We start from the raw sequence: 16,007 nt of genomic DNA, 5'->3' as shown, positions 1-16,007 counted from the left end.
ATTCCCCAGCCCTTTCCCGTCACCTCAGATGGGGGCGGGATGAATGGTACCATTGTGGGCCAATTGTAGCACGCGACGTCCTGTGACAAAGTGATCGACACTTTGTGGCGCCAATGAAGCTTCCTATTGTCAGGGGTCACTATGACTGACCACAAGGCGAACTAATCCACTTTAAGGTCGTGACGAGGTAGTGAGAGAGGTTGACCAATAGACGTAGTAAAGGACCGGAAGTCGGCGCGTGGGGACTAGGAGGCGGGTGTTCGCAACCGCCTAGGCCTGCGCGGGTCAACGCAGCTTGGGGGCCGCGAGCCAGCAAGCGGCGCGTGACGAAGAGCCTGAGCGACGGGTCACCTTGGCCAATGATCTGCAGCCGCTGGGGAGCTGCAGCCAGTGGCGAGTGTGGGGGGCGGGAGGCAGCAGGTTAGGCAGTGAGAAGTTAGTGGCGCTGCTGGGACGGGGGGAAGGAGAAGCTTCTTCCTCCTGCTGTTCCTCTCGTTCCCGGGATCGGCGGCGGCGGTGGCTGCGAGTGACTCGGCAGCGTCTCCGGCTCCGCGTGCGAACCATGCTGACCGATGGCGGAGGCGGCGGCACCTCCTTTGAGGAGGACCTGGACTCGGTGGCTCCGCGATCCGCCCCAGCCGGGGCCTCGGAGCCGCCTCCGCCGGGAGGGGTCGGACTGGGGATTCGCACCGTGAGACTCTTTGGGGAGGCCGGGCCCGCGCCGGGCGTCGGTGGCGGCGGCAGCGGTGCGGCCGGAGGAGACGCGGCGCTGGATTTCAAGTTGGCGGCTGCGGTGCTGAGGACCGGGGGTGGAGGTGGTGCCTCTGGCAGCGACGAGGACGAGGTGTCCGAGGTACGCTTCCAGGACCCCGCCTTCCATACAGTGTGAGGCATGATTTCTCTTTGGGCCGGCACAGGGCCCGGGCCATCCTCTGGCTCCCCGGGCGGAGCCGTTCTCTGACAGCGATCGGCTCCATGGCGGCAGTGGCAGCGGTGCGGGCCTAGTGCGCCCTCAGCTTACTCTTCAGCCTGCGGCTCGAGCCGGACCGGTTCGCGTCACCATCCGTAGACCCACAATGGGGAGTCCTTTGGTCTCTAAGCTTCGCGCGGGAACAAGGACTCCTCTGGCTACCTCCCGCCCACCCCGCTTTGGAGATGGGGGGCGGGGTCTTGCCAGAGTCCCTGCCCTTGGTACTGAGAGAGCGAGCGAGACAGGAGAGGGAGAGAGAGAGGCTGAGACAGAGACTGAGCTTGCTCGCTGAAAGGGCATTTTCACTATATGCCTGTCCCCAAAGTTGAGTTGTCTGCCATTTATTTGCCCTGTGCCTTACCTGCGTATGAAAGAAGTGTTCTTAATCTCCTTTTTAGTTCGAAACATATTAGTATGAAGCTCTCTGCTTTTACCCTGAGAAAGCACGTGAATCTTGCACCTGGGACCTTTTGTGAAGTTATGCAGGAAAAGGAAATTCCAGTGCATCTTTGAACTTCAGAATAGCTGGATAGCTGAAGTCTGTATTTTTTAGACGTGGAGAAGTTGAAACACTGAACAGCTTTTGCAGAAATTAATGATCAGATCCTTCATTTCTTGTAGCTCTTTAACTCTTAACTGTGCCTTTTTAGGTCCGAGCAACCTGGGATGGAAGGCATCGTCATCTTTTGGGCCCTAGGGAATAGGGAGATATATATGTACTTTTATCTCTTGACCATGGCTTGGATATAGTACTGTTTCTTGACGGCTATTGTTCTAAGTGCCCAGAGTATTCTATTTTGGTTCTAAGGTGCCTCCTTCATTCCCCTATGACCAATTATTTTAGCCTCTGATCTTGCTGTTAAAGTACAGAGATTTCTCTGTGTACAACTGTCCTGGCTGTTGTATTTGAGAGGAATTAGAAACTATTTGTGGGTTGCAGAATACAGTTAGTGCATTGTCTTACCATTCTACATTGTCCTACCATGTCTGAACAGGAGTTCATTTAGTTTTAAAATGTTAGTACATTTTCACTCCAACATTTCGCTTTGGAAAAAATAGTGTGTGGGTTGTAAGGAAGCTAGTCCCTTGAATGTCTGTATCTTTGTTTTTTTGTTTCTTTTTTTAAAAGATTTTATTTATTTATTTGACGGAGAGACCACAAGTAGGCAGAGAGGCAGGCAGAAAGAGAGAGGAAGGGAAGCAGGCTCCCTGCTGAGCAGAGAGCCCGATGTGGGGCTCGATGTGGGGCTCGATCCCAAGACCCTGAGATCATGACCTAGGCTGAAGGCAGAGGCTTAACCCATTGAGCCACCCAGGTGCCCCTTGAATGTCTGTATCTTTGAATTTCACTTTAAGAGAATTAACTTCGAAGTCAAAGTGGGACAGGATTTTATTTAAGCAGGCAGTTATGGGGAGAGAGTCTCTGAAGCACCTCCACTCTTGGGCTTATGGAAGACTTTCTTTCATCCTTTCAATGAAAGTGGATGAGAGAGGAATGTAAAACACATGTACTTTTTACCTACAAAGCAAAGTGGGAATACCTTTAAATTTTAAAGATAGAGTCCTTTTTTTTTTTTCTTCCCTAACTTGTAAGAGAGATTGAAAAGGTTTCCTTTTGTCTAAAGTAATGTCCTTGATTTTCTGGACCATTTTTACATAATTATCATAGGTAATGTGAAAGATCACTAATGCACTTTTTTTTTTTTAAGATTTTATTTATTTATTTGACAGACAGAGATCACAAGCAGGCAGAGAGAGAGGAGGAAGCAGGCTTCCCGCTGAGCAGAGAGCCCGATGGGGGGCTCCATCCCAGGACCCTGGGATCATGACCTGAGCCAAAGGCAGAGGCTTTAACCCACTGAGCCACCCAGGCGCCCCTCACTAATGCACTTTTAAACGTTTTTTTTTTTTTTTTTTTAATTTTACTTATTTATTTGACAGAGAGAGAGACAGATCACAGGTAGGCAGGGAGGCAGACGGAGAGAGGAGGAAGCAGGATCTCTGAGGAGCAGAGAGCCAGATGTGGGGCTCGATCCCAGGACCCTAGGATCATGACCTGAGCCGAAGGCAGAGGCTTTAACCCACTGAGCCACCCAGGCGCCCCACTAATGCACTTTTAAATAAATAATATGTTTAAATTTTTTCAGAGGTAGAGTGCGAGTGAGCCTCCAAAGTCATAAATTTCTAACTTCTTTGGCTCATGTGTTATATCTGGGAAATGAGCTTTTGAAGTAACCATTTCTGTGAGGCTTGTATACACACACACACACACACACACACACACACACACACACACAGCATCTCTCTCTCTCTCTCTCTCTCTTACTCTAGCTTAATGTATTTCATTTGGATCCCCCATACTATGTGATTAAAGCTGTGAGCAGAATCGTACCTTTTTGTTTTTTTGATGGTTATTTTGGAAGTTATTTATTGATGATTCTTGTACCCATTTAGGCTAGTGGTAGAACTCCTTAGTTACCTGTTACTTAAGTTTTCTGTGCCTAAAAAGGATTTAGGTATTAAGTGTATCAGTGGGCATCATTTTTGGAATGAATGTGTCTGGGATACCTGGAGACTTTATCTTAGTCTAAGATGTTGCTCAGGGTGCATATAGATTCTTTCTTAACCTGTAGAAAAAGGAAATTTTGTTTTTATGACTTCTTTCTCCCATATCACACAGAGAAAGAAATTCCTGGAGTATCTGGTCTTTATAGTATGTATGGTAGAGGATAGTCTGTGTGTTTGTGAGTGAAATGACATAATTTGCCCAAGCAGATTTCTTCTTTTTTTCTTTTCTCTTTCAAAGTATTAGCCGTCTTCTCCCATATCATTGCTTTTGAATTTCCAGTATGGAGAGATCATAATGTTGTTCAAAAAATACTCACCCAATTGGCATTTGATGAATAATGCTAAAATCTTTATTTTTGTCTTCCCTAGGTGTTCTAGAACCAAGTACTTATCCTTTAGACATCCAGAAAGATAATGAGTTATTTTATAGTTTGAGAGTGAAATTTGTCTTGTTCTTCAAATGGGGCAGGACTTGGTGAGAAATAAGTAAGAAATGTGGAGGCCTAGTTTATTTGCTCTAGAATTAGTTGAAGTCTTCTATGTTTGGTGTACAGAGGCATAGATACTCTAAGGACTTCATATTTGTTCATTATGAGAGCCTATAGCTAAGAAAAAACAAGCTGTTTTCCTTTGCTGGCTAAGTCAAAAGACTTTCAGCTTACGGAATGGGCTTGGGTCTTTTTGTAAATTTTTTATTAGAAGTATACTAGCTTAGAGAATGCCACCATTTAGGATCTTTGGTTCTTCTTATTTTAGACATAGGTAAATATTTGTTTTATATTTCTTGAGGCATAGCAAGAATGCTCCTTAGCTGTCCAAGGCCTTGAATAGAAATCAGAACTTGCATTGGATCCTATTGAAATGTACTATTGTTTAGAATAGAAATCAGGTTGAAAATTCTTTAAAAAAACAATTTTTAAATGTTGATTTTTAGATTCATAGTCTTTTTTAAGCAAGTAAAAAAGAAGAAGAAAATAACCTAAAGGAAAGACTTTTGTGAGGTTTATGAATTAATTTTTCTGTCATAAGAGTGTATGCATATGTATGCACGATATTCTCCTTTTAACTTCTTGTTTTCAAGATTTTATTTACTTATTTGAGAGAGCGAGAGGGTGAGAGAGACAGAGAGCATGAGTGGGGAGTGGGGAGGGTGGTGGGGGCAGAGAGAGAGGGAGAAGCAGGCTTGCCGGAGGAGCAGAGAGCCTGACACAGGTCTCGATCCCAAGACCCCAGGATCATGACCTGAGCAGAAGGTAGATGCTCAGCCAACTTAACCACCCAGGTACCCCCTCCCCTTTAAAATGATAAAAGTCATATAGTCTCATGTTGAAAAATTCAACAGTGTAGGTATTAGATATAAGGTGCAAAGTAGAAGTCCTTTCATTCCCACTGATCCTTCAAATCCCATTCTTCAATTACCAATATTACAGTTGTGTTTTTTTGTTTTTTGTTTGGAAATTTTCTAGGCCTATATAAACCTATGTATGTGTGTGTATTTGTTTACATACAGATACTTTAAAGATAGATACCCAATTAGACAGCATAGGTTTTTATCATATTGAGGTTTTTTTTTTCTTCATGCATGTGCCTTACTTGTAATTAGGTAGAAGCACACAAACACTGTGTACAGTAATTTATACCAAATTATAGCAAAAGTTTTGTAGGGATTTTTTTTTCCTTGAAAATTATTTTTAGAGGCAAAAGTACAGCCATACAGAATTTTTATTTTGATTTTCTCTAGTTGAGGAGATGTATCATTTGCTTTAGAGTTACTCGTAATCTATAATCTGGAACAGGGTTTCTCAACAGCAGCATACTGACGTTTTAGTCCAGATAATTCTTGTTGTTAGAGGCTGTCCTGTGCATTAACAACATCCCTGGCTTTTACCCACTAGATGCCAGTAGAACCCATCCAGTTGTGAGAGCCATAAATGTCTCCAGACATTGTTAAATGTCTCCTGGGGACAAACTCACCCCTGGTTGGGAACCACTGGTCTAGAGTCCATTCTTATCAGCAGGGATGGCAATTTTGTCACGAATACTCTGTATTCAAACTTTAGGTAAACAAGGTGAGTCACTGCTTTTTTTTTTTTTTTTTTTAAAGATTTTATTTATTTATTTGACAGAGATCACAAGTAGGGAGAGAGGCAGGCAGAGAGAGAGAGAGGAGGAAGCAGGCTCCCTGCCAAGCAGAGAGCCCGACGCGGGGCTCGATCCCAGGACCCTGGGATCATGACCTGAGGGAAAGGCAGAGGCTTTAACCCACTGAGCCACCCAGGCGCCCCGAGTCACTGCTTTTAATAGCATCTCAAGGCTTGTGCTTATAATCTAGACAAGAGAGAAATTGAAGGAGGGTACTGAAAAGTTAAATGCTGTAAATTTTCTGCAGTAAGTTTATCATTTTGAGTAACTTTCACTTAAAATACTCTTTTGTTTTTGAAAAATTCATTTATTTGTTCATGAAAGTAAATTTCTAAAAAACTTTGGTGGGGACTTTGTTCAAGGTAGAAAGTGCTTTATTCCATAAATTATCAATACTGGTGATAAAATAGGAAATACAACTTTGTATACTAGTAAGCAAACTTTGGAGACACTGGAAATGTTTACAGAAGGAAAAGCTACATGTTACTACTGTAACAATTTGTTATATTGCATGAGTATCAACCTTATACAAGTTTCATTCATTGAAGCCTTAAGACATGGGGCACTTGGGTGGCTCAGTTCTTAAGCATCTGCCTTTGGCTCAGGTCAGGATCCCAGGGTTCTGGGATCGAGCCCTGCATTGGGCTCCCTGCTCAGCGGGAAGCCTGCTTCTCCCTCTCCCACTCCCCCTGTTTGTCATCCTCTTCTTGTTGTCTCTCTGTCAAATATATAAATTTAAAAACCTTTAAAAAAAGATTTTACATATAAAATGATGTATTGATAAGTATGGTTATATAAATGGTGGGTCAAGCCAAAGTTGATTAGATTTTGATGGAGGAAAACCTTATTGTGAAACTTGAAGGATAGAAGGTTTTCTTACGGTTATTATTTAGTACATTTCTCTCTTTTTTTTTTTAAGGTTTTATTTATTTATTTGACAGAGATCACAAGTAGGCAGAGAGAGAGAGGGCAGAGAGGCAGGCAGAAAGAGAGGGGGAAGCAAGCTCCCTGCTGAGCAGAGAGCCCGATATGGTGCTCTATCCCAGGACTTTGGGATCATGACCTGAGCTGAAGGCAGAGGCTTTACCCTACTGAGCCACCCAGGTGCCGCTATGTAGTATATTTCAATAGGTGATTGATTACATGTGTACAATTTGTGAGTCACAGTGACTTAAAGGCAAATACAGTGAAAAATCTTGAAATAACCCGTCCCAAATATCCTGCCCTCTACACTTTTAATGTCTTTTTTTTCCTTTCAGAATTTATGGAAATACAAGTATGAATTTTTATTTTCCCTATTATGATACCAAATATAATATACTCTATATATGAGATTTCTAAGTGGTAAATTTGAGAAGGATTTAGACTTTCTAATCAGAGTGATTAAAACATGTTAAGAATGAAGCATTGGAGATGAGTTTAAGCACATTCCTTCCTGAGTCTATCTGGTAGTAAGGTGAAAATGGACTAGATAACCTCTGAAAACCAATTCTGGCCTGATTCAATGATAGATTAGGTAAGTAAAATATTTTACTTTAAAGAGAAAGCAAAGCAGTTTTTATTTTTTTTTTTAAGATTTTATTTATTTATTTGACAGAGAGAGATCACAAGTAGGCAGAGAGGCAGGCAGAGAGAGTGAGAGGGAAGCAGGCTCCCTGCCAAGCAGAGAGCTCGATGCGGGACTCGATCCCAGGACCCTGAGATCATGACCTGAGCCGAAGGCAGCGGCTTAAACCACTGAGCCACCCAGGCGCCCGCAAAGCAGTTTTTAAAAAGTACTAGTCTTGAGTTGGCAAGTAAAAAGAGTCTACCTTTTTTTGTTTTTGTTTTACCAAATCTACCTTCCTACATAACCAAAAGTATAAGAAATAAAATCAGTTCCTTTTTTTACCCATTATTAAAAAATTCCTTTTTTTAACACATTATAAATTAACTGTTTCTCTCTTTTTTTTTTTTTTTTTGAGATTTTATTTATTTCCTGAGAGAGAGACAGAGTGAGAGAGAGAGAGAACAAGTGGGGAGGGGTGGGCAGGAGGAGAAGCGGAGGGACAAGCTGACTCCCTGCTGAGCAGGGAGCCCAGTGTGGGACTCTATCCCAGGACCCTGAGATCATGACCCAAGCTGAAGGCAGACACCCAGCCAACTGAGCCACCCAGGCACCCTATTTCTTTTCTTTTCTTTTACACACTTTTCTTTTCTTTAAGATTATTTATTCATTTGAGAGAAAGAGCAAGAGCAGGGGGAGGGGCAGGGGGAGAGAGACAAGCAGACTGCTCCCTGAGCGGGGAACCCAATGTGGGGCTCCGTCCTAGGACCCTGAGATCATGACCTGAGCTGAAGACAGATGCTTAAGGACTGAGCCACCTAGGTCCCCCTAACGATTTCAATATATATATCTTCTTGGACTTTATTATTTATAGTTTTCCTTTTCTGTTGCATGTCTATAAAGTCATAGAATCTTAGTGATAATCCTATCTCATCTCCTTTTTAGGTAACTGCTACCATTTACTGAATGCATATTTTGTGCCAGTATCGTACTAGATACTTTCATTATTTGTTTCAATACCCCTTTGAGGTAGATGTCTGCATTTTTATAATGTTGGCTCAGGGAAACGATGAATCCATAAAACAAAAACAAAAAAAATTGGTTAAAATGTTACACAGCTAGTAGGTGGTAAAGCTAGGATTTGAATCTAGTACTGAATCCAGAAGCCATGCTATTATTTTACTTCTTCAGATTAAGAAATAGAGGCAGTTTGGGTCACAAAATACTGTTTCTCCAATAAACGCTTGCTTAGTCCCTGTAGAAGTTTTCATTAAAGTGAAATGAGAAAAGTAAGGACAATGTAATGAACTTATAAAGCTATTTTTCTGTACTTTTTTTTCTATTTTGAGATAATGCGCTTCTTACTGTTATGAAATGAATTTTTTTAAAATACCCATATTTGAGAAAATACCAAATTAGAAACTTCATGTTGGGACCCTGGGCAAAGCCTTACAAGTCTGGACACAGTTGAGCTAAGTGACTTGCCCAGGATAACACAGCTAATTTGTAGTAGAAAATAGGTCATCTGACTCCCATTCTAGTTATCTTACTTGTCCTGCTGACTGTTTTTTGGTGCATTGTACCAATGAATTTAATTAGTTGCTTAAGACATGGCTGTCTCAAACTAGCACATAATCCATAGTTGACCTTGTTGGAAAAGTTTATTTTATTTATTTATTTATTTAAATTAACATATAATGTATTATTTGTTTCAGGGGTACAGGTCTGTGAACCATCAGTCTCAGACAATTCACAGCACTCACCATAGCACATACCCTTCTCAATGTCCATAACCCAGCCTAAAAAGTTTTATATTATTTAATGAAATTGGTGACTGCTGTGTAGATCAGTATACTAAGAAGGCAATTAAAAATATACCATTGAGGGGGTGCCTGGGTGGCTCAGTGGGTTAAAGCCTCTGCCTTCGGCTCGGGTCATGATCCCAGGGTCCTGGTATCAAGCTCCGCATTGGGCTCTGCTCAGCAGGGAGTCTGCTTCCTCCTCTCTCTCTGCCTGCTTCTCTGCCTACTTGTCATCTCCATCTGCAAATAAATATATAAAATCTAAAAAAAAAACCCTATACCATTGAGTACAGGAGGAGCACTATTCTAAGGTAATTTTGTAATTGAACTTACTTGAAAATTTCATTCATCTTGAAATAAATATTAAAACTACTGATATAGAAAGGCATAAACCCAATTGTGCACCTTTGCCAATATGGAAAATGTTGGTTTTGTATATTGTTACACTCTAATTAACTTGTAGAAATTAAAGTCCAGGTATTGTTCTATTGGTAGTTAACGATGGTGTATAGTTCCTGTGAATGAAGATCATTTGCCTTGTGATGATTGATTGGCTTACCTTTTTCTGGCCAACTTTACCTAAACCAGAAAGAAAGTAAACTTGTATATAAAGCTCTGTTTTACTTGCTAGACTGAAATTGAGCAGCTCTTTGTCAAAGAGCACATTTGATCTTCCTCCTTTAAGTACACTTCTGTTCTCATAAAGTTTTTCCCTTAATGGATGTTTTCAGTAGTAGAAAAGGTGTTTGCTTTTGTTTTTTGTTTTTTGTTTTTTTTAAAGTAGATACCCTAGTGTATCCTGGCTGTTTGATTTACCTACATTAGTGAGCAATTTTGAAAAGAGAAAGGCAAGTATATCCCTAGGGATTAGCCTTGAGAACCAAAGAATTGTACGGGAGAGCAGCTGATTAAGTTGCCAAGGTAAGTTTGATTTGTTTAACAGTTTGTAATGAGGACAGTTAGATTGAGAACAAGTTTTGTTTCTGTTTTTGTGTGTGTAGCAAAATACACAGAGACAAAATTGACCATTTTAACCATTTTTTTAGTTTTCTTAGAGTATATATCACATAAAATTTACCATTTTAACCATTTTAAAGGGTCCAGTTCAGTGGCATTAAGTACTATTCACATTGTTGTGCAGCCATCGCCAGCAGCCATCTCCAGAATGTTTACATCTTCCCAGATTTTGTATTGATCCCCATCTACCCTTCCCCAGCCCCTAGCAACCACATTTCTACTTTTTTCTTTCTTTTTAATGTTTTATTTACTTATTTATTAGAGAGAGAGAGAACATAAGTAGGCAGAGCAGCAAACAGAGGGAGAGGGAGAAGCAGGTTCTCCGCTGAGCAGGGAGCCCGACGCAGGGTTCCATCCCAGGACCCTGGCATCATGACCTGAGCCAAAGGCAGCTGCTTAACTGACTGAGCCACCCAGGTGCCCCATCTACTTTCTTTCTTTGTAAATTTAACTACTCTGGCTATGTCAAATAAGTGGAATCATACAGTGTTTCTCTTTTTGTGACTGGCTTTTTTCACTTAGCATTATGTCTTCAAGGTTCATCTATGTTGTAGCATGTGTCAGAATTTCATTCCTTTTGAAGGCTGAATACTGTACCATTGTCTGTATATACCGCATTTTGTTTATCCATTCATCTGTTAATGAACACTTGGATTGCTTTTACCTTTTGGCAGTTATGAATATGCTTCTATGAACATGGGTGTACAAATACCTATTTAAGTCCCTGCATTCAGTCTTCTGAGTGGGATTGCGGGATCATATAGTAATTCTGTTTTTAATTTTTTGAGGAATTACCATACTGTTTTCCATAGCAGCTGTAGTATTTTACATTCTGACCAAAATTGCACAAGGGTTCCAATTGCCACACATTTTAGCCAATACTTGTTTTTTTACTTTGTTTTTGTTTTTGACAATAGCCATCCTGATTTGTGTGAAGTGGTATCTCATTGTGGTTTTAATTTGTATTTCCCTAATGATTAGTGATATTGAGCATCTTTAAGTGCTTTTGGCCATTTGTATATCTTCTTTGGAGAAATGTCTATTCAAATCCTATCCCCATTTTTATTTATATTTGTTTATTTATTATTATTTTTAAAGATTTATTTTTCTATTTGAGAGTGAGAGTACACAGAGGGAAAGTGAGAGAGAGAAGCAGGCTCCCCACTGAGCAGGGAGCCTGTGCAGCAGGGCTTGATCCAGGACCCTGGGGTTATGACCCAAGCTGAAGACAGACGCTTAACCTACTGAGCCACCCAGGTGCCCTGCTATCCCTATTTTTAGTTGGGTTGCTTTTTCAATGTTTAATTATAGATGTTCTTTGGGTATTAATTACTTATCATATATGTAATTTGCACCTATTTTTTTTCTATTCCATAGGTTGCCTTTCTTACTCTTTGATTGTGGCCTTTCATTCCTTCAAGTTTTTAATTTTGATGAAGTCCAATTTACCTATTTTTTCTTTCGTTTGTACTTTTGGTGTCATATACATAAAGTCGTTACCAAATCCAATGTCATGAAGATTTTTTTCCAATGTTTTCTTCTAAGAATTTTGCAGTTTTAGCTCTTAATTTAGGTCTTAGATCCATTTTGAGTTAATTTTTGTATACCATATGAAGATTTTTTCCCCAATGTTTTTTTCTAAGAATTTTGTAGTTTTTTTTTTTTAAATATTTTATCTATTTGACAGAGAGAAATCACAACTAGGCAGAGAAGCAGGCAGAGAGAGAGGAGGAAGCAGGCCCCCTGTGGAGCAGAGAGCCCGATGCGGGGCTCGATCCCAGGACCCTGGGATCATGACCTGAGCCGAAGGGAGAGGCTTTAACCCACTGAGCCACCCAGGTGCCCCAAGAATTTTGTAGTTTTAGCTCTTAATTTAGGTCTTAGATCGATTTTGAGTTAATTTTTGTATACAATATAAGATCAGTGTCCAACTTCATTCTTTTGCATATGGGTATCCATTTTTTCCAGCATGATTTGTTGAAAACATTATCATCTCCCAATTGACTGGTCTTGACATCCATGTTGAAAATCAGTTTGCCAGGACGCCTGGGTGGCTTAGTTGATCCTTCGACTCTGGTCGTGATTCCAGGGTCCTGAGATCGAGTCCCATATCATGCTCCTTGCTCAGGGGGGAGCCTGCTTCTCCCTCTGCCTGCTGTTCCCCTTGCTTGTGCACTCTCTCTGACAAATAAATCTTCAAAAAAAAAAAAAAAAAGAAAAAAAGAAAATCAATTTGCTGTATGTTGGAGGGTTTCTTTCTGGCATGTCTGTTCTGTTCCATTAGTCTATATGTTGGTCTTATGCCAGTATCACTCTGATTACTGTAACTTTTCTAATAAGTTTTGAAATCAGGAAGTGTTGGTCCTTCAAATTTGTTCTTCTTTTTCAAGATTGTTAAGGGTCCCTTGAAATTCCACATGAATTTTAGGATGAGTTTTTGTATTTCTGCCAAAATGGCCCTTGGGCTTTTGGTAGGAATTACACTGAATCTGTAGATCACTTTGAGAACAAGTTTTAAGGCAAATCTTTTTTTTTTTTTTCTAAGATTTTATTTATTTATTTGACAGACTGAGAAAACACACAAAGAGAGGGAGCAGCAGAGGGAGAGGAAGAAGCAGACTCTCCACTGATTAGGGAGCCCAGTGTGTGGCTTGATCCCAGGACTCTGGGATCATGACCTGAGCCAAAGGCAGATACTTAACTGACTGAGCCACCCAGGCGCCCCTGTTTTAATGCAAATCTTAATGTAATTGTGTTGGCGCACCTGGGTTAAGTGCCCCTGGGTTAAGTTGGTTAAGTGTCCAATTCTTAATTTCGGCTTGAGTCATAATCTCAGTGTTGTGGGATGGATCCCCACGTTAGGGTCTTTGCTTGGCATAGAGTCTGCTTGGGTTTCTCTCTCTCCCTCTGCCTCTGTCCCTCCCCTCCCTCTCTCTCTTCCAAAATAAATAAAATCTTTAAAGAAATCTTAATTGTATTATTGCATTAGATATTACCAAATCAAAAGGTTTGAGTCTGACAAAATAATAAAAGTCATCTGTAATAGGGAGAGGCTGTGTGAGCACTCAGTGGTGTCTTCCCTAAAGGCATTGAACCCAGTTAACGTGGAATAGTGTAGATGAGTCGATGTTTCTGAAATATAATCCCCATTTTTTCCTGATTCATTCTCATGTTGTCTAACTTGTGATTGATCACAATGCTTCGTGTATTGATTGAATAAATGCTAGGAAGAACATGTTTTATCCTTTATATCACTAGTGGTAAATTCAGTTTAAAAAAAATTATCTTAGTATAGTATTAAAGCAGGATAAATGAACCTTAGTATTTTCTTTAATGATGTAGAATTGAAAAAATTTTCATGTAAGCATTTTATGAAGTCTTAGTCAGAAAGTAAAGATTTGACCTTGTCACTTGATACCTTGAGTGGTACTCTTTGGAAGGACTTTCAGCTCTTACCAGCTTCTAATTGATTTTTTCCTGTTTACTTATTCTTCTGCTATATCTCTACATTTTTATTTTTGTCTTTTAAAAATTGTACAGTTGCAAAATTCAGTTACATAGGTGAAACAAACTATCATTATCAAAAAACAATCCCCAAAGGGGCAATAGTCCAATTATATTGGTTACATTATCTTCCTTTGTTACTTTTTATTTTGAAATTTGAAACTTACTGGAAAGTTGGAAGAGTAGTACAAGGAACTCCCCCCCCCACCCATATATCCTTTACCAAGACTTACCAATTGTGTTCATATTGTCCTGTTCTCTCTCTATAAACAAATAAATGAATAATTTATTTTCTGAATCATTTGAAAATAGGTTGCATACCTCATGCCTCTTTACCCTTAAATTCTTGAGTTTACATTCCCTGAATATTCTCTTACATAACCATAGTGCATTTATCAAAATAGGAAATTGAACAGATGTCCAAAGTACTTTTCAAATTCAAATTCCCAGAGTTTTAAAAATTGGAATATAATTCACATATCATAGGTTCATTCTTTATGTACAATTCAGTGGCTTTTAATGTATTTACAAAGTTGTACAACTACCAGCACTGTCTTTTGAAAACATTTTCATCACTACCCCCCTCCCCCCAAACAAAACCTTGTACCCACTAGCAGTCATGTTCTATCCATCCTCCTGCCCCCACTCCACATTCTCTGATAACCACTAATATGCCTTTGTCTTTGGATTTGCTTAGTATGGACATTTCGTATAAATGGAATCATATGATATGAGGTCTTTTGTACCTTGCTTCTTTCACTTAGCATATTGTTGCCAAGGTTTCTACACGTTGTAACTTGTATCAGTACTCCATTGGGAAAATACTCCATTTTGTGGATATACCACATTTTGTTCATCAGTTCTTTCTACATTTTGGGGACTATAAATAAAGATGCTGTGAACAATTGTGTATAAGTTTTACATGAAATTTCTTTTCAGGGGTGCCTGGGTGGCTCAGTGGGTTAAGCCTCTGCCTTTGGCTCAGGTCATAATCTTAGGGTCCTGGGATTGAGCCCTGCATCGGGCTCTCTGTTCAGCAAGGAGCCTGCTTCCCCTTCTCTCTCTCTGCCTACTTGTGATCTCTTTCTGTCAAATAAATTTTAAAAACCTTTAAAAAAAAAAAGAAAGAAATTTCTTTTCAGTTCTCTTGGGTGTATACCTAAGGAGTGTAAATGCTAGGTCCTATGATAACTAACTCCCATGTTTGACTTTCTGAAGAACTGACAAACTGTTTTCTGTGCAGCTGCACCATTTTACATTTCCATCAGCAATGTATGAGGGTTCCAACTTCTCTACAACCTTGGTAACTTTTTTTTTTTTTAAATGTAAGCATCCTAGTGGATTGGAGTGGTATCTCATTGTGGTTTTTTTTTTTTCTTTCATTTTATTTATTTTTTCAGTGTAACATTATTCATTCTTTTTGCACAACACCCAGTGCTCCATGCAAAACGTGCCCTCCCCATTACCCACCACCTGTTCCCCCAACCTCCCACCCCTGACCCTTCAAAACCCTCAGGTTGCCCCAACCTCCCACCCCTGACCCTTCAAAACCCTCATTGTGGTTTTGATTTGCATTTCCTCAATAACTAATGAAGTTGAGCATCTTTTTATGTGCTTATTTGTGTATCTTTGGAGAAATGCCTACTCAGATCTTTTGCCCATTTCTTGATTGGGTTGTTTTCTTGTTGAATTGTAAGTGTTCTTTTTACATATTCTGGGTACTAGTTCCATATTAGGTACATGATCTGCAAATATTTTTTCTCATTCTTTTGATTGTCTTTTCACTCGATTATGTCCTTAACATTTTAAAATTTTGGGGAAGCTCAACTTTTATACTACCTATTTTTTTCTTTTGTTGCTTTTGCCTTTGGCGTCATGTCTAAGAAACTGTTGTGTAATCCGCGGTCATGAAGATTTATGCCTGCTTCCTTCTAAGAGTTTTGTAGGTTTAACTCTTACATTTATATCTTAGGTGCATTTTGAGTTAGTTTTTATATAAGGTGTGAGGTAGAGATTCCACCTCATTCTTTTGAATGTTAATAACCAATTGTGCCAACACCATTTGTTGAAAAGTCTGTTTTTTCCTCCAATGAATTGTCTTGGCACCCTTGTCAAAAGTCAATTGACTGTAAATGAGAGGGTTTATTTCTGTTAAATTCAGTTTATCTAGATGTCTTATGCTTACTCCATACTGTCTTGGTTATTGTAGCTTTTTGTAGTACATTTTTAAATGGGAAGGTGGAAGTCCTCCAATTTTGTTCTTTTTCAAGATTGTTTTAGCTATTCTAGGTTATTGGATATGTTCTCCTCTTGATCAGGTCTTCAGAAGAGTTTAATAGGGAGTATGCTACAGAATCTGTGGTCACACATAAAAGATCCTTCCCCTCTATTAGTAATATTCTAACTGTCGAAATTTCTGCACCTCTTATTACACTCTTGTTGGACTAGGGGATAACTC

General features: G+C 39.9%; 1 protein-coding gene across 4 annotated transcripts in view; it reads left to right on the top strand.

The window, feature by feature from the left end:
- The first annotated feature begins 436 nt into the window (after positions 1-436).
- Positions 437-16,007, top strand: part of ANKHD1 (ankyrin repeat and KH domain containing 1) — a 129,643-nt gene continuing 114,072 nt past the window's right edge. For all 4 annotated transcript variants that reach the window (XM_045999003.1, XM_045999005.1, XM_045999002.1 and 1 more), the window contains exon 1: positions 437-853. In XM_045999003.1, coding sequence (XP_045854959.1) covers positions 563-853 — 291 coding nt within the window. In that variant the 5' untranslated portion in view covers positions 437-562. The remainder of the gene's footprint in view (positions 854-16,007) is intronic.

The sequence above is a fragment of the Meles meles genome, chromosome 3 (genome assembly GCF_922984935.1).
Source record: "Meles meles chromosome 3, mMelMel3.1 paternal haplotype, whole genome shotgun sequence".
NCBI classification, from domain to species: Eukaryota; Metazoa; Chordata; class Mammalia; order Carnivora; family Mustelidae; genus Meles; species Meles meles.
This window is presented reverse-complemented; position numbering and strand designations above follow the sequence as displayed.